At 37.0% G+C, this 25,414-nt stretch overlaps 1 protein-coding gene across 1 annotated transcript; it reads right to left on the minus strand.

The window, feature by feature from the left end:
• Window positions 1-323: 323 nt before the first annotated feature.
• Window positions 324-24,978, minus strand: LOC118583203 (ADP-ribose glycohydrolase MACROD2-like). Its single transcript, XM_036186601.1, has 4 exons — window positions 24,765-24,978; window positions 19,350-19,466; window positions 1,898-1,992; window positions 324-852 (listed from the first exon to the last, which is right to left on the minus strand). The coding sequence occupies exons 1-4, from the start codon at window positions 24,808-24,810 to the stop codon at window positions 796-798; spliced, it is 315 nt and encodes a 104-aa protein (XP_036042494.1). The 5' UTR covers window positions 24,811-24,978; the 3' UTR covers window positions 324-795.
• Window positions 24,979-25,414: the final 436 nt, after the last annotated feature.

Raw genomic sequence — 25,414 nt, forward strand, 5'->3', positions numbered from 1 at the left:
AAAGTTGGGGATGAATATGATCACAATACATTGTTTACATGTATGGAATTGTCACAGAAGAAATAAAAGATATTCTGCTAAATCATCTTCTCTAGCATCACAATACATTTAGTTTTAAAATGCTATTGTAAAAAATATAAATGCAATATAAAGTCTCAGAAAAATCTGAAGAAAAACAAACAGTAAGTTCATGTACCATAAACTGCATACTCAATATGAAGAAAAAATAAAATTTCAATTCTATTAAGCTATCTATGGTGCAAATTAGAGAACTGATCACAACATGAATAGGAACCATACTTCTTTTGAAAGGTTATTTATTGACAAAAAAAAATCACAATTAAGGTTGAATAGTATAAAATTTTTAAATACAAGAGGGATAAATTACAAAGCTCTAGTAATAAATACACAGACTATGTTTTAGGTTTTGGCAGACACTATTTATGTATATTCATCTTGGAATTACTGCTGAAATGAAAGCCAGCTACCATCATCCATAAAGGACAAAGAAGTGTTTCGAATGTTCAAGACTGATGACTACACACAGTCCTAGATCTAAAGTCCAACTGTCTGTCCACACTAAAGACCAGCATTTTTTCTTTAAAGCTCACAAAATTCCATCATTTCTCAACTCCCTTCTCAGTTCCCAATGTTGAGTCCAGGAAGGTCAGTGTTAGGCATGCAACAGAACTGCAAGTTTCTCCCATCCTTTTTGTTTGCCTTCAGGAAGTTCACACTGTTACCCACACAACAGAACTGCATGATTCTATCACCCTTTTTGTCTGTTTGCCTTCTTCAAAGTAGACTGTTCTCAAAGGAGTCTTCAATGAGTCTTCCTTGATTCAATATGGACTGGAAGACAAGATCAGATAAAGTACTTTTTCTATTGCCCAAGTTAGGATAAATAAATAAATAGATAGGTAAGAAAATTATACAAAATTCTCTCATTTAAAAGCTACACTTCTTATTCTCACTAGGGAATAAAGCAAAATAAAAAAACTGAATAAACTTTTACTGGTGTGTGCTTTTATTTTACCTTGGCCAATTTATATAGACATGCATACAGGTTGTTACAGATGTAAGTTCCAACTGCTCTGTTTAAAATGCAACTTTCCCTATAACCACATGTACTTCTTATCACTTCCAAGCATAAGAGAATTACCAATGATCATATGCTAAATTTTGAAAAGTATTTGTAGAAAATCTCTATGAAATTTCCTGGCACACAGTCAAAAAAAAAGTTTGCAATATTTTAAGCTGTAGTCAGACTACAGCTATCATAAAAGCCATTTCCTAAACTCTGAGCACTTAAATCTCCACTACTCTAGGGAAAAAATCAAGAAAGTAAGACTTAAGGAGCTCTAGTTAATTAGCCACTTAATTAAAACACATAGCTGTGTTAAACATTGTCAAGACTTAGAAGTAAATCAGGTGTCAAATGGTTAAGCAGCCAATTAACACAAGCAAAGAAAAGATAATAAAAAAGCCTGTTGCAAATTAAGTTTTAAAGTACATGTTCAAAATTTTAAAAACCAATATAATTCACAATTCTAAACATTTTCCATTGGATTTTACAAGTTACTGATAGCTATTACTATTAAGTCTTCATACTGTGTACCCAATGTCCCTGGGTGAATCTTATTACCCATTCAAGTTTGTAATTCAAGACTATGATACAATTTCCTTTATTGTGATGACAGTAAAAGCAGTACAAAAACAGAAAGGTGCTATTTTTCATAAAATTTCTACCACTCTTGGAAAAGACTGCTTCTCCATTCTATCACTGCCATCTATCTCCCAAACCTTCCCCATAGTACCCACCCCTTCCATTAAAAATGTAACAGCTCAATCCATTTAAAGCACAGTCACCAAGTAAAATATACAAGAAGAAGAATACCTGTAAAACTTTCTTTCCATAACTTGTCTCAGGCAAGGATCTGCAGGTTCTCTCTCCCATGACATTCTCCATCTCTCCAACTTTAGGGATGCATCCTGAATGATGGTGGAGGGTTCAGAAGTTTATAGTAGATGTGGTATATTGAGACCAAGGACTATATCCATCTCTTCATAAAAAGGGTGGAGCCTTTCAGGTGGTCCAGAGTGCCACCTTCATATCTCCGTGATTATTCTCATTACTACTATTTTAATACTGAGCAATTCCTACACTCAACCCAAAACAAACCATAAGAATATGCCTCAGAATCTTGACTGGCATTCTCTTGGATTTTTTTCTCCACAATTCATTATTTTAATGTATATATATATATTCTGACTCATTTCCACAAAAGATACCAGATATTATAATTTGTGAGTAAAGCAACAGTAGCTCACACCTATAAATGCAGCACTCAAGGAGGCTGAGGCAGGAGGATTGTCACAAGCTCAAGGCCAGTTACTTAGTGAATCCAGGCTAGCCTTTGCGACAGTATGGAATCTTGCCTCAAGAAAAAAAAAGTCCATATTTAGGGTATTCAATACATATATATCATGCATAAAATCTTAATGCAAAATGGAATTATTGGTCGTCCTCACAGTAATACTCTATGCAAAAGTAAAATGTTGCAGAGAAATATGTGAAAACACTTATGTGAGTTTCAAAATAAGTTTCTTAAAAGTCATTGAAACCTGTATTATATAAAGAAGCTACAGGTCTGTGATTTTGTGCAAGTATTAAAGTGGTCCAGATCACCACTGCTACCTCAATGTGGTCAACCTTCTTTTTAAGCCAATATAACTTTTACTTCAATTGTTAAATAGTGTCCCTTACAGAACAGCATTGTGTTAAGAAAAAAGGAAAAATATTCCTTTTGTTTCTCCATTGTTTTTTTCTCAAAAGGAAGCTTTTATTAACATTTCATATTCTTTACTCTTTCCTGTGATTTTATGAACTTTCACATAATTTCTGACCACAAGTATCATATTACCACACTGTTCTCACATCTTGCTTCTTCACAATATATCCTGGCTTCTTTTCTTATGAGTACATTATCAATATCACTCACTCATTTTAGTATTCACATAAATCTTGACCACTATGAATTTTGTTTTATTATTACTTATTTTCTATTCTGTTCTGTTCTCCTCAGAAGACTGAAGTAGCTGATTTCTATGCCCCATCTCACTTTTATCTTCAAATTCAACCTTATTTCTACATTGATAATTCAATTTCCACTCCTTCCTTTGAAAATTTTAACAGTCAGATTTTTAGATTCTGGGACCTCGGCATATTTCATCTTTCAAAAAGCCCTGATTGACTATTTTATCCTAACCATGTTGGGAAAACAACATTAAGTTCTACTTATTTCTTGCATTGTTTCAATTTCCTAGGAATCTTTTGTTGTTGTTAACATTCTACTTTGTATTGTTGGCTTTCTGTAAGTTTCTCCCCTTAATTTTATATTTTATATTATTGGTTTTTTAGTGACCCATGATAGCCAAAATCATTAATAATGTTCCAGAACTATCTAACTAGATTTCTCCCATAGATCTATGGCCCTATTATTTTCCAATGACTTGTTACAGGTTTAAGATCAAACTCAGTTCCCTCCGTGAACACTCTCAACACATGTCAAAAACCTCCAGAATCATCAAGTGCACAACAGAAGCCACAGCTCTGCTCTGAAGACATTCCTGTTGACATTCTGTACAAAGGAGGAAGGCAGAGGACCAGTTGCTTCACACAGTTTTAAAATCTGTTAATCTCATGAGCACCCCTACAGTCCATCCAATTCTTTGAGTCCATGAAAAACACAAAGTTTTGTTTCAGTGGTTGGAACGTTTTGTTCATTTGGTTTAATATTTCTATTTCTTTTTATTAATTTTCCTTTTTAATTTTAATTTTTTTTTTATTTTGAGGGTGTTAGTCCAGGGCCTAGTGTATGCCAGTCAACCATCTACCTTCAAATTAGACTCAAGACCCGACCTCAGGTTTAGTTTATTTGTGGGCATGGAGTATTTTAACACTTGAGGGCTACAAATATGCATGGGGGGGGTGCACATGTTAGTGATAGAACCCCTCGACTCTAATAGCCATCAATAAGAGTTCTTTGAGTTCTACCAAACCTCAAAAACTTATCATTTTCAATTGTGGTTTTCTCTGTTCCTCTCATTCAGCCTGCTTTGTATCATCAAGAAATTTTCTCAAAATATGTAGCACCAGTATCATGCTTTCTTACTACTCAGTGCTGTTCATATTACACAGCACCACTTTATCTTGTTTGATTCATTGTTCACGGAGACAGAGTCCCCCTATGTAGCTCAGAAAGCCTTGCACTAACTAACCATCTTCCTGCCTCAGCCCTGCAAGGGCAGCAATTTCAGTTGGGACCCACCATGCTTTGCTTTCTTGCCCCCTCAAATACTTTTAGTTCCTTTGCACAGATAGAGGAGTCTTGATGAACAGATCGTTTACTTTCTTTAACCAAAAATCTCCTCAAATTTCCAACAAATATTTCATGTACCTTCTCCTGCAACTCTGTACACAGGAATTCTTTACATTGCTCACTACACAGTGTATTTTTCTTTAAACTCCAACCTATTCCCATTCGTTTTAGCACAAGTGGTACTAAATCACCTATAATTTCATTCCTCAATTGTCATTTTTCTTCCATGCCTACCATTTTATTACAAGTACTTTCTTTAAAACTGTATAACCCTTTAAAAGTACATTCTTAGCAGTTCTTTAGATTTAACTTTATGTTTTATTCATTACTGGAACTTGAGATTTTTCCTTTTGAAGAAATATGATCTTATCTTCACATTTGACAAGGTTTTGCTTATACACAGAACTCTAGGATCATGGCACTTTCATCTCAGAATTTACAGAAATTTTCCCACTATTCCTTAGCAGATACTGGGCTACATAGAAGCAGCAAATACCTCTCAAGTTAATTTTTTGGTTAGGCCTTTTTAACTTTACCAGAAAACTTGATTTTTCTTTGTTGGTGGTCCTTGAAATTCAAAAGTTTGGTCTTACCAGAAGTTTTCTTCAGTGTGCCTCATTTGAAGGTTTTTTTTTTCTTTTTAACTCCAGGAAAAGTTTCATTTTACTATTTTACAAACTGCTACATATGTTATGTGTATATATTTACTTCCAGAATTCCTGTTTCTCACCTAATAATTTTCCATTATCTACTCTATTTAAACTTTTCTCATACAATGTTTAACTATTTTTACTATACTTTCTACAAGTAAAATCGGATTGACTGTTAAGTTACTTCTTACTACCTCCTTTTGCTGAAGGTAGAACTCAAGGCCTTAGTTGATGAGTGACAAACGATCTTCAGTTGAGCTACATCTCCCACCTTCCTCTATTTTTTTTTAAATTATAAGGTAGCTTAAATATGCAAAGCAGTATAAAGTATTACTGAATAAACAGTTAAGTATTCACTGTTGAGTGTAAAGAAAATTTTTAAATTTTAATCTGGATGAGAGAAAAATGCTTTCCTTTTCCTCCCAAAGGAAACCAAAGTTTGATATTTATCACCCTGTTGGATTTGTATTTTTATATATGTATATGTCCATAAGACTGAAATAGTACTGCTTTGAATTTTTATGCTTTACATATATCTGACCTTTTCATTTATTTTAATCTGTTGTTATACTGCTAGGGATCCAACCTACAGTTTTGCCTAATTATTATTATAACCCACAGCTTTGGATGATGATGATGATGATGATGATGCCGCCAGAGATCCAACCCACAGCTTTGCCTACCAGGCAAGAACATTATCCTGAGTGGAGTCTCCAGCTCCAACCAAGGTGTTTCTTTAAGACAGTGTCTTCAACTCTCAGCTCATAATCCATTAATAAAGTCACACAGTGGTCGGGATTACAAATGAATAAAGCAAAACAGGAGTGGTGGGGAGTGAAAAGAGAAAGTGAAAACAGCAACAAGTCACGGTAATGAATCTATAGATAGGAAGTACACATTTTGCTCTGTCAAGGTCTATCTAAACAAATCAAAAAACAACGCTAAGGTGTGTGAGGTGTAGATAGGTAGATGAGTCATTTCCTAAAACTGCCATATTACTAATACAAATAAAATTTACAATTGCCCTATCATCAAGTAAATCCTAAGAAAATCAATGACAGATTATGCTTCCAGAAAAGTCAGGTTTACAATATTTTACAAGCAAATCTAAGGGAAAAAATACCATTTCTTAGTTCCACTTTCCCACTAGGCCAATCAATATTGCAAAGAATGGCCTGATTTAACGTGTTTAATCATTTAATTATAAATAGGATTATCTGAATTTAGTTGCCCTTGAATAACCTCACAGGTATTTCAATCACCAAAAGTAATGTTATACATTACTAACAATGGCCAGAAAGGGAGTATCACTAAATACAAGGTTAGATTATCTTAAAACAATAATCTCACAGTCAAGTCAGGCACATCAGGCAACTGTTCAATCATCAACCATAAAGAAATTACTTTCATTATACCTGACTGATTTTCATCCAGAACCCCTCAGAATATTTATTTCCAATGACAAGTAGTGTACTTTCAAGAGTCAGTTCCACATGGGACAAACTAGTTTTCTAAAACCGTTATTATGTTGTTCTAAAACCAGATGCTTAACTTCAAACAAACGCTCCAAAATGTTGTCTCGCACTGTTAAAAATAGCTAGTCACCATCTTACCTACCACATATTATCATTTTCTAAGATAGACATTATGATGTGCTAAAATACAGTCTAGTAACTTTCAATAAACAGTATTTTTATTAGACTAGGCATAAGTAGAGGGAAAATTCCCAAATATTAAAATATAAAAACTGACTCATCAGCTGTGGTGTCACATGCCTTTAATTCCAACACTCAGGAGGCAGAGGCAGGTGGATCTCCCTGAGTTTAAGATTAGTCTGTCTACACGGTAAGGTCTAGGCTAGTCAGAGTTATATAATGAAACTCTGTCTCTAGCACCCACACACACCCACACAAAATTTTAGATTTATATTGAAATTAAATTTATTATATATTTCTAATTCAAAGATTTATTTTAAAACACTTTAACACTTCTGAATTTGGCAGGTGCTACAACACAATTAGGACAATTATTGTTGCTGTTGGAGTTGCACTAACAGTATTCCTTGGTTTATAATAGTTTAGTTATTATTTCTGGTGATATAAGACAAATGCAACCTCTCAGCACTTAGACAAGTTATTCAATGATCATTTGTGAAAAGGATATTAATCCTAGTAATTGGCTGAAAACATTCTGAAAATATCAGGAAATGCCAACATTAAATCTTGCAGAACAGATGTACAACTGGTTTAGAAAAAAACTCAGCAGGAAGCAGAGTACATTTTTAAGTAGTACTATATCACCAATCTCTCAACTCCACAAAACAATATTCTGTGGGAAAAGATACCCATCAACAACTGGGGTGGAAAGAAATCATTGCGATACACTGGACTGAAAGTCAAGACATCTGAAGATTGAATACCTAAACCAATTTATTTCAATTGTTTACATGTATGTTCAAGGATAATGTGATGAAAGGAATACTTGAATAAATTCAAAGAGACAGTTTTGTTTTTTATATTTATTGAAACTAATAATTTTTAAAGAATGCACAATAGTTTAATTGGCAATGCTTAATTTTCCTTCTTTAATAGTGTATTCTGCAGCTGTTTTCAACAGAATATGATTACTTAATAAGCCATGTGAGTGGTGACGTTGTATACTGCTATTTACAAAAACTAGTTTTCTGTTTTGCTCTTTTCTTGAGTATGTAACTACACTATGGTTTTCAGATTCCTGACAATTAAATATGGCCATATGACTTGATATTTGATCTAAAATGTGAATGAAACTTACATACACCATTGCCAGGCCTACACCTCTAAATGACATTGATATACTCCCAGAAATATACAATCTACTAAAATTTGGAGGCTAGAGAATGAAGAGTAACAACTACATTATTATCTCCAATGGCACAGAGACACATTTGACCAAATCTCTTTCACATGATAAACACATTCAGTAAATTTGAGATAAAATGGAAATTTCCTAAACATAACAGAAATATACAAAATTTTTGTGAAGTAATAGAAACCTGTGGTGATATTGTGTTCCCCTAAATATTGTGCACCTTAATAAACTTATCTGGGGTCAGAGAACAGAACAGCCACTAGATATAGAGGCCAGAAAATGGTGGCACACACGCCTTTAATCCTAGCATTCCGTCTGGATCTCTGTGAGTTAAAGGCCACATTACAAACAGCCAGGCATGGTAACAAGAGCCTTTTATCCCAGGAAGTGATGGCAAGAAGCAGAAAGGTATATAAGGCGTGAAAACCAGGAACTAGTGCTGGTTAAGCTTTTAGGCTTTTAGCAGCAGTTCAGCTGAGATCCATTCAGATGAGGACACAGAGTTTTCCAGTATGAGGAAACAGGGTCAGCTGAGGAATTGGTGAGGTGAGGTAGCTGTGGCTTGTTCTGCTTCTCAGATCTTTCAGCTTTAACCCAATACCTGCTTTCAGGTTTGATCTTATTAATAAGACCTTTTTAAGATTTGTGCTACAGAAACCCAAAAATCCACAAATATCATCACACTCGATAGTGAAAAACTGAAAGCATTTCCCATAAATTAGAATAAGACAATGACATCAACTTTCACTACTTCTTAAGATAGTAATTTGAACCAGAGTAAGTGCACCAGATATTGAAATTAAAGGCATCTAAAGTGGAAAGGAAGTAAAATTCTCTCTGTTCAGTTATTATATACAGCAAGACTTTAAAAAAAAAAATCATTAGCTTGAATTCAGAACAGTTGTGAAATACAAAACTATATACAAGTATCAGTAGAATTTATAAAAGTAACCAATGATAAGAAAATTATTAAGACAATTTCATTTATAATGACTTGAAAAAGAATAAAGCTATTTAACCAAGGAGGTGAAATATTCTACATAGAAAATTTAAATAACTTATTTTAAAAATTAAAAGCAACATAAGTAAGCAAAAGGACATACCAATGATTGAAAGACTAAACATGGCAAAGATAATATGACTAACCAAAGTGATCTACAGCTTCAACAAAATCTCTATCAACATCCTGAAGGTGTTTTTGTGAAAAGAAACAACCCTAAAACTCATATGGAATCTCAATAAATATCAAATACAACTAAATCATGGGGGGGGAGAGAACAAAATGAAGGACTCACACTTCATGATTTCAAAACCTACTACAAAGCTACACTGATAAAAAAAAAAAAAAAAGCAGTGTGATCTGAGCATTAGTCCAGATTATAGATCAATGGGACATTTTAAAGCTGACTGTCAAAAAGAGTACTACCATAGCTAGTTAAAGCCGTTATAAAAGAACAGACTTTTAAATAAAATATATTAGAAAACTGAATATCTACATGCTGAATAAAATTGAACTTTATATTAAACACAAAAGTTAACTCAAAGTAAATCAAAACTAAATGTAAAACAAAAATTCATAAAACCTTTTTTTTTTAGTTTTTTTGGGTTTTTGTTTGTTTGTTTTTAGTTTTTCAAGACAGGGTTTCTCTGTGTAGCCATGGTTATCCTAGAACTCACTCTGTAGACCAGGCTGGCCTGGAACTAAGATCCACCTTCCTCTGCCACTATAGTGCTGGGATTAAAGGCGTCTGCTACCACCTCCCAGCCACCATAAAACTTTAAAAAAAAAGTTTTCATAATACTTGACTTAATCTCTAAGATATGACACTAAAGTCAAAATTCTGGCATGAAACAATATGGCTGAATCTATAGTGTGTTAAGTGTAACAGGCCAAACACAAAAGACAACTACAGTATGATTGTACTCACATCTGGCATCCAGAACTAACAAAATTGGAAACTGAATGTAGACTAGTAACAGTAACTGGCTAAGTAGGACAAACTAGCAGTTTTGTTTCACAAGTACAAATTTTCTATTTGGAAAGAGGAAAAGTTCTGTAATGAATGCTAGGGATGGCTACATACACTGTAAATTTACTTAATGCCACTGAATTCTACACTCAAAATGACTACAATAGGAATCTTGCACTATACTAGCAGCACTGTTGAAAAGATTAAAATAATAAATTTTATCTTTTATAAAAATAAAAAAATTTAAGTAGTTTAAAATCTTACAAGAGTAGATTGAAAAGCCAGCAACCTCCTGCATCCCTGAATGCGGGCACGCGCGCGCACACACACACACACACACACACACACACACACACACCCATAAATTAATCCAAGAATGAATGAAAATTATTAGAAAACTGATACAGAGATAATAAAGTGCGTTTATCAGACATAGGAAAAATATTAAAGAAGAGACATCTCCAAGGAAAAGAGGACAATGAATTACTTTAAAGAACCAGAAAGGGTGTGGAGTCTTCAGAGCCTCTAAATTGTTATATGCACAGTCACAAATTTATCCTCATCATACTCAAGTTTGTTTGTGTACATCTCAGTCTTCAAAATCTAACAGGATTTCAACTGCTTGGGCATACACTTAGCCACTTCTCTTAAACTTCATTCATTATCTATACTGTGTTATAGCAATAATCCACAGCCTTGTAAATCAAAAGCTAAAGTACAAAAATAAGCTGTACCTCAATTCTTGTTTTCAATACTTATGGAAAATTCAGCAATTAAATATTCCATAAAAGAAGACAGTCATGAAATTCATAGATTTAAAATAAATAAAGGGAGGCAGGCACATTATGAAGACTCACAAAGGAAGACCACTAAAACTGAAAGTTTGTTCTCTTTGGCTACCACCAACCTATATAAATCTCAGGGTGTCTGTTTACACTGAGCAACTAATATTTAAGTAAAACTCACATTATTGTGAAATTTACTTAGTGTGTGTGTATATATATATATATATATATATATATATATATATATATATATATATATATTATCTTGAAACCATGATTCTAAGTTATCCTTAAAGTATTTTTAAAAATAAGATTTAAGATTGGTTTGGTTGCTATCTTTTAACACGCTTTATACAAGAACAATTTACTTAATACTCAGTGATACATTGGCAGTGCATATTTATGTGTTGTCCAAACCATCTAAAAAGTAGTTGAAATGAAGCAGAGGAAAAGCAGAAACATTGTGATTGTGAATTCCTACAGAACTTCATATACCTTATCTTCTCCACTTCACAAGTCAAATAATACTTCACAAATACTTCATAAATGTTTGATTCAGTGAGTGCTCAAGGCTGCACAAGAACATCATTAAACAGAAATTTAAATGTTTTCAGTTATAGTTACCATTTATTTTCAAAATATGTACAAGCTATTTAGTGTGACTCAAGAACTAAATTCTATCTGTAGTCATAGTTGGCTTTGAAGCAAATTTACTAACTTTGCAATGGATGTAATATTAAAATAACTTCCTGCTATTGAATATGAAGAATCAATAATGCCAAAATGAATGCATTTAGAATAGAAACATGTTAAAATTGTTATTATTGGCAATCTTAAAAATTCATGCAACAGGCTCAATTATACATATTTTCACTTATTTAACTTAAATTCTGTTATCATTTAGATTTATCAAAACTGAAGTTGTAACAACATTAATACAAAATAACAATATACAATGCAATTCACCCATGAATTTGCATCCTTGTCTCAATTAAAGATGTATATACAACTTAAGTAAAATCTTCATTACTAAAATTTATCATTGTGTTATACAACATTTGAAACTTAATTGAACCAACTTTATGTTACAAAGATGCAACATATTTATTATCAGCATTATAAATAATCTGGCTAATTCAAATAAAAAATAAAATTAGGAGTAGGAAGGAAGTAGGGTAAGTCAGTATGTAAGATAAAGAGTAATTATTAGAATGATTTAAAAGAAAAAATTTAGGGTGGGTAAAAACAGCTAGAGGGGAAAGTTGAAATACTGTAAGGATCCACAGATTTTAGAGACTGTTAAATCTATGGAAGATTATAATTAAGAAGAAAAATGAGAGGCTAAGGATGAGAGAAAGAAGATATAAGAATAAGAAGGGGAATATGAGATGTGGCTAAACAGCATAACGAAGAATGCCTTATGTAAGCATCATGAGGAAACAAACAGTCCTGAAACCTGAATAATGGAAACACAAAAGTTGTTTTAAAAAAAAATAAACATCTGGATTAATTTCTAAGCTCTCATGTGAATCTGTATAAAATATGAAAGGTGAGAAGGAAAAAAATGATAATATTAATGGGCAAATGAGTTTACCATTTAGTCACCTCATAGGACAATTAATCACCATCTATTGTGTAAAAAGCACTACTCTAGAAAACCTGGAACACAAAGAATATTGAAGACAATACAGTCCCCATTTTCATGGTAATTAGAGTATCATAAAAGAGACAGACCCTCATCAGATAACCTTACTATTGACTACATAGTGCCAACTGCTATCATCACTCTATGGAAAGGAACATAGAAAAGAAACTGTTTCAAAGTGAGTAAAGGAAAACTTTGGGGGGAATAGAAGTCTTTCAACTTCAAGACTTTAAAGATGACAATAATTATGCAGGTAAGATGAACAGTGCTTCCTCCAGAAACAGAAAGGAAGATGGCTAGCTGTAAAAGAGAACAAAAAAGCAAAAGCTTGGAGAATAAAGCCCATGTTAGGATTTCAGAATTGTTTTGTTGTTTTGTTTTGTTTAGATATAGATTTTAGTTGTACACTAGCTCTTTGTGATTGATTACAAAATAAATCAAAGTGGTCTTATAGTTTTAAATTTTTTATTTTATTATTTCACAACATAATATGTATTGGTGTTTTGCCTTCTTGTATGTCTGTGTATCATGTGCCTGCAGTGCCCACAGAGTTTAGAAAAGGGTACAGAATCCACTGGAACTAGAGTTGCAGGTGATTGTGAGCAGACCAAATTCTGAGAACTGAACTCAGGTTTTCTATAAGCAGCCAGTGCTCTTAACCACTGACATATCTCTCCAACCCCAAAATGAAGATTTTTAAAATCAAATTCACATTAAGATCATTTACAAAGGAAAACTAAAATTACATATACTCAAAAGATCTGTATCTAAGAAACTGCAGTTTTGCTCTTTTCTGTTTCTGAAGATTATTTTACTTTCAAAGTATAGTACATAAGCTGAATAGAATCGAAAAAGAGATCAAAACAGAGAAATGAAGTAAGAAATAATTTCTCTAATTTTTAGATTTCTATAAATTCCATCCTGTTTTTGTTTGGTGGGCTGTTCATTTTTTGAGACATTTCACTGTGGAGCCCTGGCTGGCCTATAACTCACTTTGTCAACCAGGCTGGCCTTCTACTCACAGGAACCCACTTGCCTCTGCCCCTCTCTGCCCCGCTCTGCCTTGCTCTGCCCCTGCCTCCTAAAAGCTTGGACTAAACCCATCCTGTTTTAATACCATTTCTCAACTATTTTGTCATTTCCAACTATATCCTATCATTCAACAAAATCCAGCATTTAATAAAATAATGCAATTAATACCATAAAAGTCTGAAACAGTACTTCTGTTTTTCTATCTTGTGTGTGTGTGTGTCTGTTTGTGCGCTGTGTGTGGTGTTCATGTGTGCAGATGCATATACACATATGCAAGTAGAGGCTCGGTGTTGACACTGGGAGTCTTTCTCTATTCCTCTCCACTTTATTTACTGAAGCAAGGACTCCCAATTGAACCCAGAACTTGCTGATCAGCTAACCTAGCTAGCCAGTTCGCCCTAGGGATCCCCTGTACCTTCCTCTCAAGTGCTGAGATTTAGTAGCCACCATGCCTACTGGGCTTTTGGGTGGGTTCTAGAGATCCAAAGTCTGGGTCCTCACACTTGGCATAGCAAGCACTTTATCCACTGGCCATCTCTACCACTACTCCAGCCCCAACTTCTCTTTTTACGGCTACTCAGTTAAAAACAAACTCATTCTGCCTCCTCTTCCTCAGGATTCCTTGAGGCCTGATGGGAAGAATTTGATGGAGATATCCATTTGGGGTTGAGTGTTCCAAGGTCTGTCATTCTTTGCATTAATGTCTGGCTATGGTTCTCTATCTGTGTTCCCATCTATTGCAGGAGGAAGCTTCTCGGATGATGGCTGAGCAAGGCGCTGATCATGAGCACAGCAAAATGCCATTAGGAATATTTTTATTGCTATGTTGTTGTTGTTTTGTTTTGTTTTTCAACAGAAAAAGTATAAGAGCCAGAGGGGATGAAAGACACCAAGAAAACCAAAGACCTCTAAATCAATGTAATCAAAGCACACATGAATTCAGAGACTGAGGCAGCATGTATAGGGCCTATACAGGTTTGCATCAGGTCCTTTGTACATATATTATGGCTTCAAGTTTGTATTTTTATAGGATTCCTGAGTGTGCCAAGGAGCGGGTCTCTGATTCTTGTGCCTTCTCTTGGACTCTTTTCTTTCTGTTTTGTCCAATTCCAATCTGTTAATTTTTGTTTTAGCTTATATTGTATTATTATCCATTAGAAGTCTGTTTTCCAATGAGAGACAAAGACGGAGTGGATCCAGGTGGGGGAGGCGAAAAGTGAGAAGGAACTAGGAGAAGTAGAGGGAGGACAAATCATAATCAAGGAATGTTAAGTGAGGAAAAATATATATTTTCAATAAAAGGGGATGCAGATGCAACCGTCTTGTTAAATAAGAAACACTGAGCCAATTGAAGAGTTAAAAGCCAAGAGGTCAGAGTAATAGCTGAGAGCTGAAAACCTTACCCTTCACTGCTGCTCTGTCTTTCCTCTCTGCAAGAGAGCTACTTCATGTGTCCTGTCTTTTATATAGACTTTCTGTTCTGCCTTCTCATTGGTTGTAAACCCAACCACATGACCTCCTTGTCACTGCCTCTCTATACAGACCTCCAGGTCTTCTATGGTTGGTATTGAGATTAAAGGAATATGTCGCCATGCTGGCTGTGTCCTTGAACACACAGAGATCCTGCCTAGCTAGCTCTGCCTCCCAAGTGCTGGGATTAAAGGCATGCACCACCACCACCCAGCTTCTGCTATGGCTTGCTCTGACCCCAAGGCAACTTTATTAATATACAAATAAAATCACATTTCAGTACAAATAAAATATCACAAGGGGATAAAGGGAAAAAACAAAAACAAAGAATTAAACTAAACTCTTACCTGCATCCTTCTCCATATACTGTTCTATAGAACAACCATTTACATTCTAATTTCCTCAGTCCTTATAATTAATAAACATACTTCCATCCAAGTGTGGTTATTATAAGCTTACTAAAATAAAAGCACTAGGTTATATACTAATTTTGAAAGATGATTAAGATACACTTTTAACCAAAGCAGACCTGCAGTCTGGAAGCAGGCAGGGATGGTTCCAGGAGCTGGAGGGCTAGTGGGGAGAGGATATAACTCTAAATACATTACATTCATATATAAAATAACCAGAGGATGTATAATTAAAAACGACATTTAGAACATGTCCAAAGAAAAAAAGGTAAGTTTTTATGACTTCTAAACATTAGTTTTCAGCTCAGTACACAAGTCATTCACTGAACAGGATTTCAAATCTACCCAGATAAGATCTCAAAGTAAAGAGAGTAAAAGACTCAGTGGTTAGGGCTTAATTTTTTTCTTTCTCATTAAAAAAAAAAAAAAATGTTTTTAAGAGAAAAGACACCACACTGTTGTCCAGACAAACCTCTAGCCTGCTTCATCCTCCCAAGTAGTTGGGATACTGGAATTACAAACAGTACCACAGCTGATGGGCCATCACTTCTCACAGAAATAATTTTTAAGAGTAGAAATCAGTTCAAATGAAAGGAGAATCAATAATATTGAACTTCTATGCTATCTTACTAATTTTAATATGAAAGAAGCTAAAGATTATAAATGTGCCTCTACTCTTTAATCAACCTATATATGCCAAAACATTTCCAATTACCTCAAAAAAATGTTTAAGTAATTCAGAATTACAGACTGCACACCTCAGAATTTTAGAGTTGTGTTTTCTAAATGACCTCTATTATCAGATTTGAATGCAAGCATATATAAGATATGAAATGTGACGTTTTCTAATAAAACTACTTTCAAAGAATATTTTGATATTTGAATAAAATAAGTATAAAACTGTGTTATTTTTATTCCTCAATTGCACGTCAAACATTCAAAATAACGACCTAGAGAATAGAGATGTAGCTCAATTGGTAGAGAGCTTTCTGGCATGAACAAAGAAAGGCCTGGGTTATCCACAGTATTTTATTAGCATATATTAATTATACATAGTTATTGTTTTAAGGAATGTTTTTATTAATTCTTTGAGACTTCTACACAATGTATTTTGATTATGTTGTTCCCCTCCCACAATTTCTCCCTGATTCACCTCCCTGCTCACCCAACTCTGGTTTTCCTTCTTTCTTTTGTTAAAACCATCAAGTCTAATTTGTACTAGCCACCTACTAGTGGGTGTGGGGCCTGCTTGGAGTGTGGTCAACATGCCAGGGGTAATACCATTAAAAAAAACTATCTCTCAGCAGCTGTCAAAAGCCAATAGCTCCTCATCTAGGGATGGGAATTCATGCCCACATCCACAACGGGATTTTATCTGGCTGGAGATCGCTCAGTTCTTATGCATGCTGACATAATCACTATGAGTTCATATATGCAACTTCCCACTGTGTCTAATTATACAAAATAAATTTTACTATGACATTTCATGCATAATGTACATGTATACATAATGTATTGTGCTCCTATTCACCAATTAACTAAACATCTTTTAAAGTACTAAAACTGCCTTGACTAATATTTTATTAATACTTAGTACTGAAGAGATGACAAAAAGAAAGTGCATATGAAGAATATGTAAAGTGTGTACAATTGAAGAAATAAGCAAACATCACTTATATAATGAGCTGTTACATTTCAAGGACAAGGACAAGGCCAGCCATCAGTTTTCAGGTCACAACAGACAAGGGCAAATAACATTTCAAATGTCACATGGATAGAATAAAACATTGTTTAACAGAAATACAATTCATATCACATCACCTAATTCCCCATGGAATGCCTTCAAGGTTCAAAATACCATAACAGAGAAAAAGGTGCATAAAATAACTGTAAATCACTTATAAATTATAAGCTCATATTTGAGACACAGGATTTGAGACACAGGATTAAATTTACAGTGTCATATAAGAAAAGAACATGTCAGGTGTATTCAATGTATATTTTCTAATTTAGTAGACATATTTTAGCATGTGGTACCCCTGAACACACCAAACTACTGTGAATTCTAACAATAAAATTCTACCAAATATAGTAACTTGTTGGCTGAATCTTTAAAGAGAAATAACCAGGGTCAGTGAAATGACTCAACAGATAAAGATGCTTGCCACCAAGCCTGACAACCTAAACTATATTCCCAGGACACATAGCAGAAGTGGGGATCTGACTCCTATAATACATCCTCTGACCTGAACACGTGGGCTGTGGTACTAATGTAACTTGCCCCCATATACACTCAAACACACACACACACACACACACACACACACACACACACACACACACACCAAATAAATAAATGTAAAAAATTCAATGAAATAAAGAAAACAGAAGTAGTCATCAAGAAAACCAAGTTTCTAAACATTAATGTTCCAACACTGCTCTTTGAATACTCTGCAGCAGTAGGACTCTAATTCTATCCCAAGAGACTAAATTTGTTCAAGGGAACATCATGTGCCATGTCCTTACAGAAATGACCAGCTACTGCAGTGACCAAGAAGGCAATCAGAGGAAAGAAAGTAGCAGAAACAAAGGGGGATATTGGCTAGGCATGGAGCTAATTATTCAATACCAGCTATGTATAACCAAATAAGAAACAACTGAGACCCACACAAGGAGGCAGAAAACCCTGTTTTCCTGATTTCTGGCCCTGTGATCTTATATTACACAGTACTAACTTCTCTCCAATGTCTTAATGAGACAATTACTAAAAACAGCTTGCCTTTATGGGGCAAGCAGGTCCAACATGAACATCCTAATCAGCTTGCTCTATGACACCACTAAACCAAGGTAAAGTCACTGCTCCACCTACCCATTAAAAAGGTCTTCTCACTCTCAGCCTAACAAGCTTGGCCTCTGTTATTGTTGCAGTGTTTGTTTTTTCAAATGGTGTCTGCCTATGCAGCCTAAACTGGCCTTGAAGTCACCAAGAACCCAAGCTGCCAAATCTGCAGCAATGCTCTAGCCCCAGCTCCCCACGTGTCACCACACCTGTTCCTCCTTTCAAGAAGGAAAGGTGTCTAAAGCTCAACCCAACTGTGTTCTTTTTACAAACACCAAAGCTTAAATCAGCTATTTTTCTCCACAGGTTTTGTCCACACTTCCATGCTTGGGTTTCTATTTCTGATCCCAAGGTACTGTGTATTGTCATCAGTCTAAGGACACAACCTGAGAAAAGGAATTGTCCAAGTCTACTTCATAAAGTCAATTTCCTTGCTCCAAAGTATGCTGTTTGTCTAAACCTCACATCAAGATTAACACTATTAATTCTGAGGAAAGTATATCAATTATCTGTTAAATGTACAATTTTCTGTTTAGAAACTTAAAAAATTATTAAAATATAATTACATTATTTTCTTCCTTCCCTTTCCTCCCTCCAACCCCTCCCATCCCCCCCACAAATAGCCTCTTTTTCTTTGGATATTATGTATACATATAAATACTATGCATAAATATACAAATACAATTTGCTGATTCCATTTAGTGTTGCTTATGTGTATATGATTTCAGGCTGACCACTTGATACTGAATAACCAATTTTCATGTACCTTTTAATGTTTAAAATCTGCTTATACTCTAATACAATCCAGACTTTCTTCAAACCAAAAACACCAAGTAAATTTTGTCAAATGTTTTTACATGTAGACATAATGCCATACCATATAAAACATACATTCTCTAAAGTGCTCTAAAATGTTTTCCTGTATTGCAATATACTCTCTTAGCCATATGCAACCCTTACAATAAGATAAAGAAAATCCAATGGAAATGAAACTAATTCAAGGTCAAAATGCCACACCACCAATGACTAAATGTCTATAGTATTTTCTCTTAAGATCTGATGCAGAATAGTTTTGAAAAAACAAAAAAGTTCTTATAAAAACCACTGTGTTGAAAACATGATATATTTCAGAACACAAATTATGTTACTATACATTCCTAAGCTTAAGAAGGATGTGATGGGTAACTAAAAGCAACCAAATAATAATTTCAAAAATAACTCATTCGTGAATATCAGTTATTCATTTCTGTCAACAATTGTCTTACAAGATATATATGGGAACAGCATCTGCCTAAAAATTGTCTTGAGAAACTTACCATTATTTTGGCCCTTGTTCTTCATCTCCTCCTTCCATGACAGAATGGTGCTCAGAGGAACATAGTCCCTTATGTATTCTTTGCGTCTCTCCTCTAAGGTCATCTTCAGCAAACGTTCTTGCAAAATAAAAGCAGAATCTCCATTTGTATTTAAATTTTAATCTTGGGAACTACTGAATACATTTATAAATATTAATCATGCTATACTAACCAAAGATTTAAAGAATACCAAAATGCAATCCAATGCTTTCATATTTGAGGGTTAAAAGAGGTCAAATTAATTCCACAGTAGCAAGAAATGTAAAATCAAAGCTGGTTGAGACTAAGGTCCTAAAATGGCCCAAGAAATGAGTAAAGTCATTTACTCTTTTTATCATCACCGACTAACATGGAGTGTGTGCTAGGTGATGCATTTACAGACTTCAGGAACAATGATTCTTCAGTTTACAAGGCAAAAGAGCAAATGAGTAAGTTACAAAAGAGTATCAATTAAATAAAGTGCAGACTGCTGAGACAGGTATGTCCAAGCAGTTGAGAGCACAGGAAACATAACTACAAAGCTGTTTCCTCAATTTTACAAGGCCAACAACAATGAAAATGTACTCTCAATTCAGTAATAGCATTATGCTGGTAGAATATGCATACTTTAAATATACACTCTAAGATTAAAATATAAAACAGCATCTTAGAATAGCAGATGATGCTGTTTATAAAGAGCTCACTGGGTGCCAAGTGTTTCCAATGTTTGTATCACTAAAATAATTTTTATAACAAGTCATGACTAACGAAGCACAGATAAGAGGAAAAAAAATAAGGACACATCAACAAACAGAACAACAACAAAAACAAGGAGATGTAAATAGCTTAATGAAACTGTAAGATGTTATCTGGAAGGGAAGGACCACAGAAGAGAAAAACTGTACAGGGGTTTGTATGGCATGCTGGGCCATTAGCCCTTCTTCTATTTAAAAAAAGGGGGGGACATTAATTTAAACTTCATTATGAATATCCTGGTTTGTGCACAAGATGATCCATTAGGAAGCAGAAAAAAAGTAAGTCTACTTATTTTTAATGTAAGAAATAAATTTTTGGTCCTAGAGGAAGAGAGGACAGAAAATGGGGGGAGGGGAGAAATGTAGTGGATAGCCATCCCAGCATTGGCCTGGAAGTTCCAACCCCCACTGAGGCTTCGGTAATGATCACGCCCACAAGGCGGGGCAAAGGAGGGAGCAGAAGACGGAGGATCAAGAGGAGGGCTCTTGCTTGGTTCCAGGAGAACACCACCGGACTGCGCTAGACCCTGCAACCTACCCCTTCACTTGTAAGTTACCCCACAAAATAAACCTCCCTTTTAACTACGTGGAGTGGCCTTAATAATTTCACCAATAGAGAAAATTTGTTAAATTAGACAACAGTTACAAAGGAGAATAACCGAAATAAAATCTAGTTGTCACCAAGGTTGTGAGGTCCAAGTGATATAGAGAAAAGAGCTTTAATACATATAAGGAGAAAAATACTATCAAGTTCTACAGGAAGGTCAGAGAAAACAATTATTTTACAAAGCCACTGTCTTATCACAAGGTCAGAGAAAACAATTATTTTACAAAGCCACTGTCTTATCAACTGGGTAACCAATAGCACTGAAAACAGAGTTTGGCCTTCGACCTAAATGATTATATAAATCCATATAGTCTTAGATCAATTACCTCATCTCTTTATGTTTCAGTTCTTCATGAGTTAATTACAGGTATTCTCCCCAACTTTTAGGTGAGGCAACTAAGGCAGAAAGGCCAGACAACTCACATAACGTCCCAGAGCTTGTAGACCAGGACCAACTAGGACTTGAAATGGGACAACTGCATTTAAAGCTTAACCCTACATTATCTCATACCATTTTCTACTTTCATGAGTTGGGAGAATCAAATGACATAACCCATATAAGGCATTAAAAACAGCACAGAGCACAAAACAGGACGTCAATAACTATTATTATGTTCATCATCATTACTCAATGACTTTAGAAACACTAGTTTCATTCAAGTATAACTGAAATCCATGAGACTCTGGGATACTAAAAAAAAAGAAAGAAAGAAAGAAAAAAAAGTGAAGCCTGAGTGGCTCACACCTATAATCCAGCATTTAGGGGGGGGTCAAACCAAGAGGACTGCCACATGTTCAGGACCAACTCAGGTTACAGAATGAGTTTTAGGCCAACCTAGGCTACACAGAATTAGACTGTGTCCAAAAAAGGAAGGAAGGAAGGAAGGAAGGAAGGAAGGAAGGAAGGAAGGAAGGAAGGAAGGAGGGATTGAGGGAGGCAGCGAGGACAAGGAGCACAGCTCAAGGTGAATCCCTGGGAAAGGTCAAACATTAAGACCACTCTTACAGATAGCAGAGAAAAGACGAAGATGGTGAAAAATTACACATATCCAAAGAATGAATACACGATGGCACACGATCTCAAAGACAATAAGCAACTGAATAAAGAGCATAAGCACAAGGGTTAATCTAACCTAAAACAATGAAGAAAAGTGCCCCCTCTAAAATGGGAACAAAACCTAAATTAAATGTAAGGAAACAGGCATAGTGACACCATGGAGAGCATCTTAGGGCTGCTACTGTCCAGTGAGACTTAATTTCTCCATGAATTATAAAGGCAGTGTCACCTGTTTGTTACAGAATAACAGGTAGAATAGGAAGGTTGAAAGAAGTAGCTTTGGAATTGGCTCACAAAGTCAGAAGAGGGAACTGACCCTCAGTGGCAAAAGCACTGCTTTAAAAGTTCAGATCACAGTGCAGAATTATTACAGCTAGACATCAGGCTGAGGGACACTATGAATCACTGTTTATGTATATGCCAGAAGTTACAGACAGAAATGACTGTCATTCTATTTATTTAAAAGTAAATGTACATACTTAGAACAAAAACACCACCAAATGTAATACAATAAAAAAAAACGCTTGAAATGAAAATTTACATGAAATGATTCTAAATTAGGGCTCAAAATAGTAACACAATATTAATCAAGAAGTCCTCCATTACTTGTTTAAGCAGTAAAACAAATGGAAAGCAAAAGACACACACGTAGTTTCTCAGGCGTTGCCAAACTTCCTTCTACTAATGCTTCACCTTTATAGTGAAACCTTTCTCTGTGAATCAAGTATATAAACAGTTCTACTTCCTACATGGGGTACTGAATTAAAATGTTTCTAAAATGCCTTGACATTTCAATGAACTGGGTAAGCCTTCATTTAGATTTCAGTAACAGCTGCAAAAGTACTAAGCCATCAACTCTCCAGTGGGATGAGAGGAAAGGGGCATGAATCCCATTGGCTTCTTTATTGTATGTTAAATCCTGAGCTCCTTTTTGGTGGATTAACAGATGATAGTTCACACTTTACTATTCCAAAAAGGGGACATCCTGAGAGGACAGATACAAAGAATTCACTTCTTCATATTTCCCTTTAACTTCATGCAAAAACAGCTCAGTATGGGATAAAAGAAAGTAACTAGAAGCCTTCTTTGTGCATTTGCTTCTTTATTTTTGTTAATATTTGGTCATAATTTCCCTTTAGAAGAAACAAAAGGCAAAAAAAATTGAGATATTAAAGAGAGATTCTGAAACGCCTGCTCATCACAGTCCCAGTGTATAGCTGTTACTTTAGGAGCTGTTTTTCTAACACAACACAGAAATAAATAGTCTTTAGATATTCACTATACTTTCAATGACTCCTGTTAGTGAGAACAATGTCAATGGTTTTACACTATCGTTTTATTATCATCAATTATACAAAGTTAACATATCAAGACCATCAAAAAATGGGTGTGGTTTTTCCAAAGCTCACAGCACTGTGTCCAGGTGAAGGTGCTACTACAAAAGAGGAGCACTACTAAATGTCACACTGTCTCACATACACACTCTCTCCTGGACTCTTCATTTACTTTAGTGTTTGGTTTGTTTGTTTTCCCAGCGCTGGGTGAAGAGGGGCCTACTGAAGGTCGGCAAATGCTCTCCCACTGAGCTATACCTCTCCAGCCCTGCTATCAGGTCCTGGCTCTAAACAGCATTTGTTTTGTGGCGTCTTAAATTTAATTCTCTCAACACTCACAGTCACTAGGACAACGACGCTGAAGCAGATCTTTCAGTATTTAAAGGGCACTTTAACTGTGCAGTTCAGTCATGTTACGCCTTCCCTGCCTGCAGTGAATTTGAAAACTTCCCTCCTCGCTCCTTTTTCTATGCATTGTTAAAGCAGTCACTATTTTGAGAATTCTTTCTAATCCTCACTCTTGCAGCTACTGTTTGGCCAAAAGGTTCATAAAGGCCAGGGGCTTGAAATGAAAATGTTTAACAAGCTATCGGCAAGAAAACCAACTTTCACCCCTTTATCTCCGTTCTGTAAGACAGCCCGGAGAAATCTGTGCACCCTTGCTCAACTTCATCCATCATATACGGATTTCGTTCAAGTTAGTAGCAGCAATGCAAATGGTTTATCTTTAATGGGAAGGGGTAGGAATAAAAGGTGAAACGATGATGGAAAATACGCCAGAGAGTCAAGCATCACATCAAAATATGACCTGTGAACCTGAGAAGAGACAGACAGGACAGAAAAAAAGATAGAAAAAACAAAAAACAAAAAAAAAAACCAAAAACAAAAAAACCCACCACACCAGTTCCACTTCTTAAAGGAATGAGTGCCACTGTCAATCTAACGGATTTGGATAAGCCTCCGTGTGCACACAACTCGGGGAAGGGTTCATTCACAGAGTGCACGCAGTCTTACTCTGTGCGACTTCCCACTATGAATGGGGATGGAACCGAGAGACACATGGCTGAGGAAAGCCCATTCAGACTTCTCCTCCGAAGCCGCTTAGCCTCGCCGACCAGATGCTCCTTCTAGGTTCCAAATTCCAGAAGTCACACTGCAGCTGAGCGGAGCGGGGACCCTCCCCCCCACCCCCTCCCCGCGCCCCGCGCCAGTTTGGGATGGAGGGAGGGGCGGAGGGGGGGAAAGGAGGGAAAGCAGGTGCAGGTGCAGGCTCGCCTAGGCGCAGCAGCAGCAGCAGCAGCAGCAGCAGCAGCCTGGGCACGCGCCCGCCGGCACCTGTCTGCGGGACACCGGGCGGGTGGTGCAAACTCCCAGCCGGGGTCCCGAAGGCGAACACGCCCGGGGACGTGGTGACCCGGCGCCCAGGGGGTGTGTGCGCGCCGGCACGTGCGCGAGCCGCAGGTGCCCGGGAGCGGCGCGCGGCCGGGGCCCGGGTGCGCGCGCCGTGCACGCGGCCGCGGGCGGGAGCCGCACCGGCCGAGAAGGCGCGAGGAGGCTGCGGGCGGAGGGCGCCTCGCCGCCGCGCCGGGCCCCCCCCCCCCCCACCCACCCGCCGCCCGCACCCGGGGCCTCGGGGCCGGTTACCTTTCTCCTCTCTCCACACCTTTTTCTTCTTGTTGCTGGGGTACATGCTGCCGTGGGGGTGGCTGGCTTTAAGCTGCAAGTTCCCCAGGCTCACGGGCAAACAGGGTGTGTGGAGTGGGGGGGAGGGGGTGGAGGGGGGGACACTCGGGTGGGAAAAGTGCAGAGGCGCTGCGTCCCGCGCCGCTCGCCGCTCGCCCGTCGCCGCCCTCCTCCCGCAGCCCGCCCGCCCGCCCGCCCGCTCGCTCGCTCGCTCGCTCTGCCCCGCGGCCGCCGCCACAGCAGCACCTCAGAGCCTGTCAACTAGGTCACGCCTCGCGCTAACCTAACCCCCGCGCAGGCCCCGCCTCCCGGCCGCCAGGCAGCGCCGCCGCCCATTGGCTGCTCCGCCCGCCGCTCTCCGCGTTCTAGCCAAGGCGCGCCCCGACCTCAGCCTCAGGGCGCAGGCGCAGGCGCAGGCTTGGGCTCGACGCCGAGGACGTTGGGGAGCTGGAGGGGGCGGGGCCAGAGCCCGAGCCCCAGGCCGCTGCGCGACGGGGGCGGGGCTTGTGCAGCAGCTGCCTGCAGGGAGCGGGAGGAGCAGGGACCGAGGGCGTGGCCCGTTGGCAGGTGCGCCAGGTGACCCGGAGCCAGCTGCCAGACGGACAGCTGTC

This window comes from Onychomys torridus, chromosome 4 (genome assembly GCF_903995425.1).
Source record: "Onychomys torridus chromosome 4, mOncTor1.1, whole genome shotgun sequence".
NCBI classification, from domain to species: Eukaryota; Metazoa; Chordata; class Mammalia; order Rodentia; family Cricetidae; genus Onychomys; species Onychomys torridus.

Coding starts and splice junctions, on each gene's coding strand:
- LOC118583203 (XM_036186601.1), bottom strand. CDS start 24,810: ATGTACCCCAGCAACAAGAAGAAAAAGGTGTGGAGAGAGGAGAAAG. Junction 1,993..19,349: donor GAACAAGGGCCAAAATAATG/GTAAGTTTCTCA, acceptor ACCATCATTCAG/GATGCATCCCTAAAGTTGGA. Junction 853..1,897: donor ATGGAAAGAAAGTTTTACAG/GTATTCTTCTTC, acceptor CTTGTCTTCCAG/TCCATATTGAATCAAGGAAG.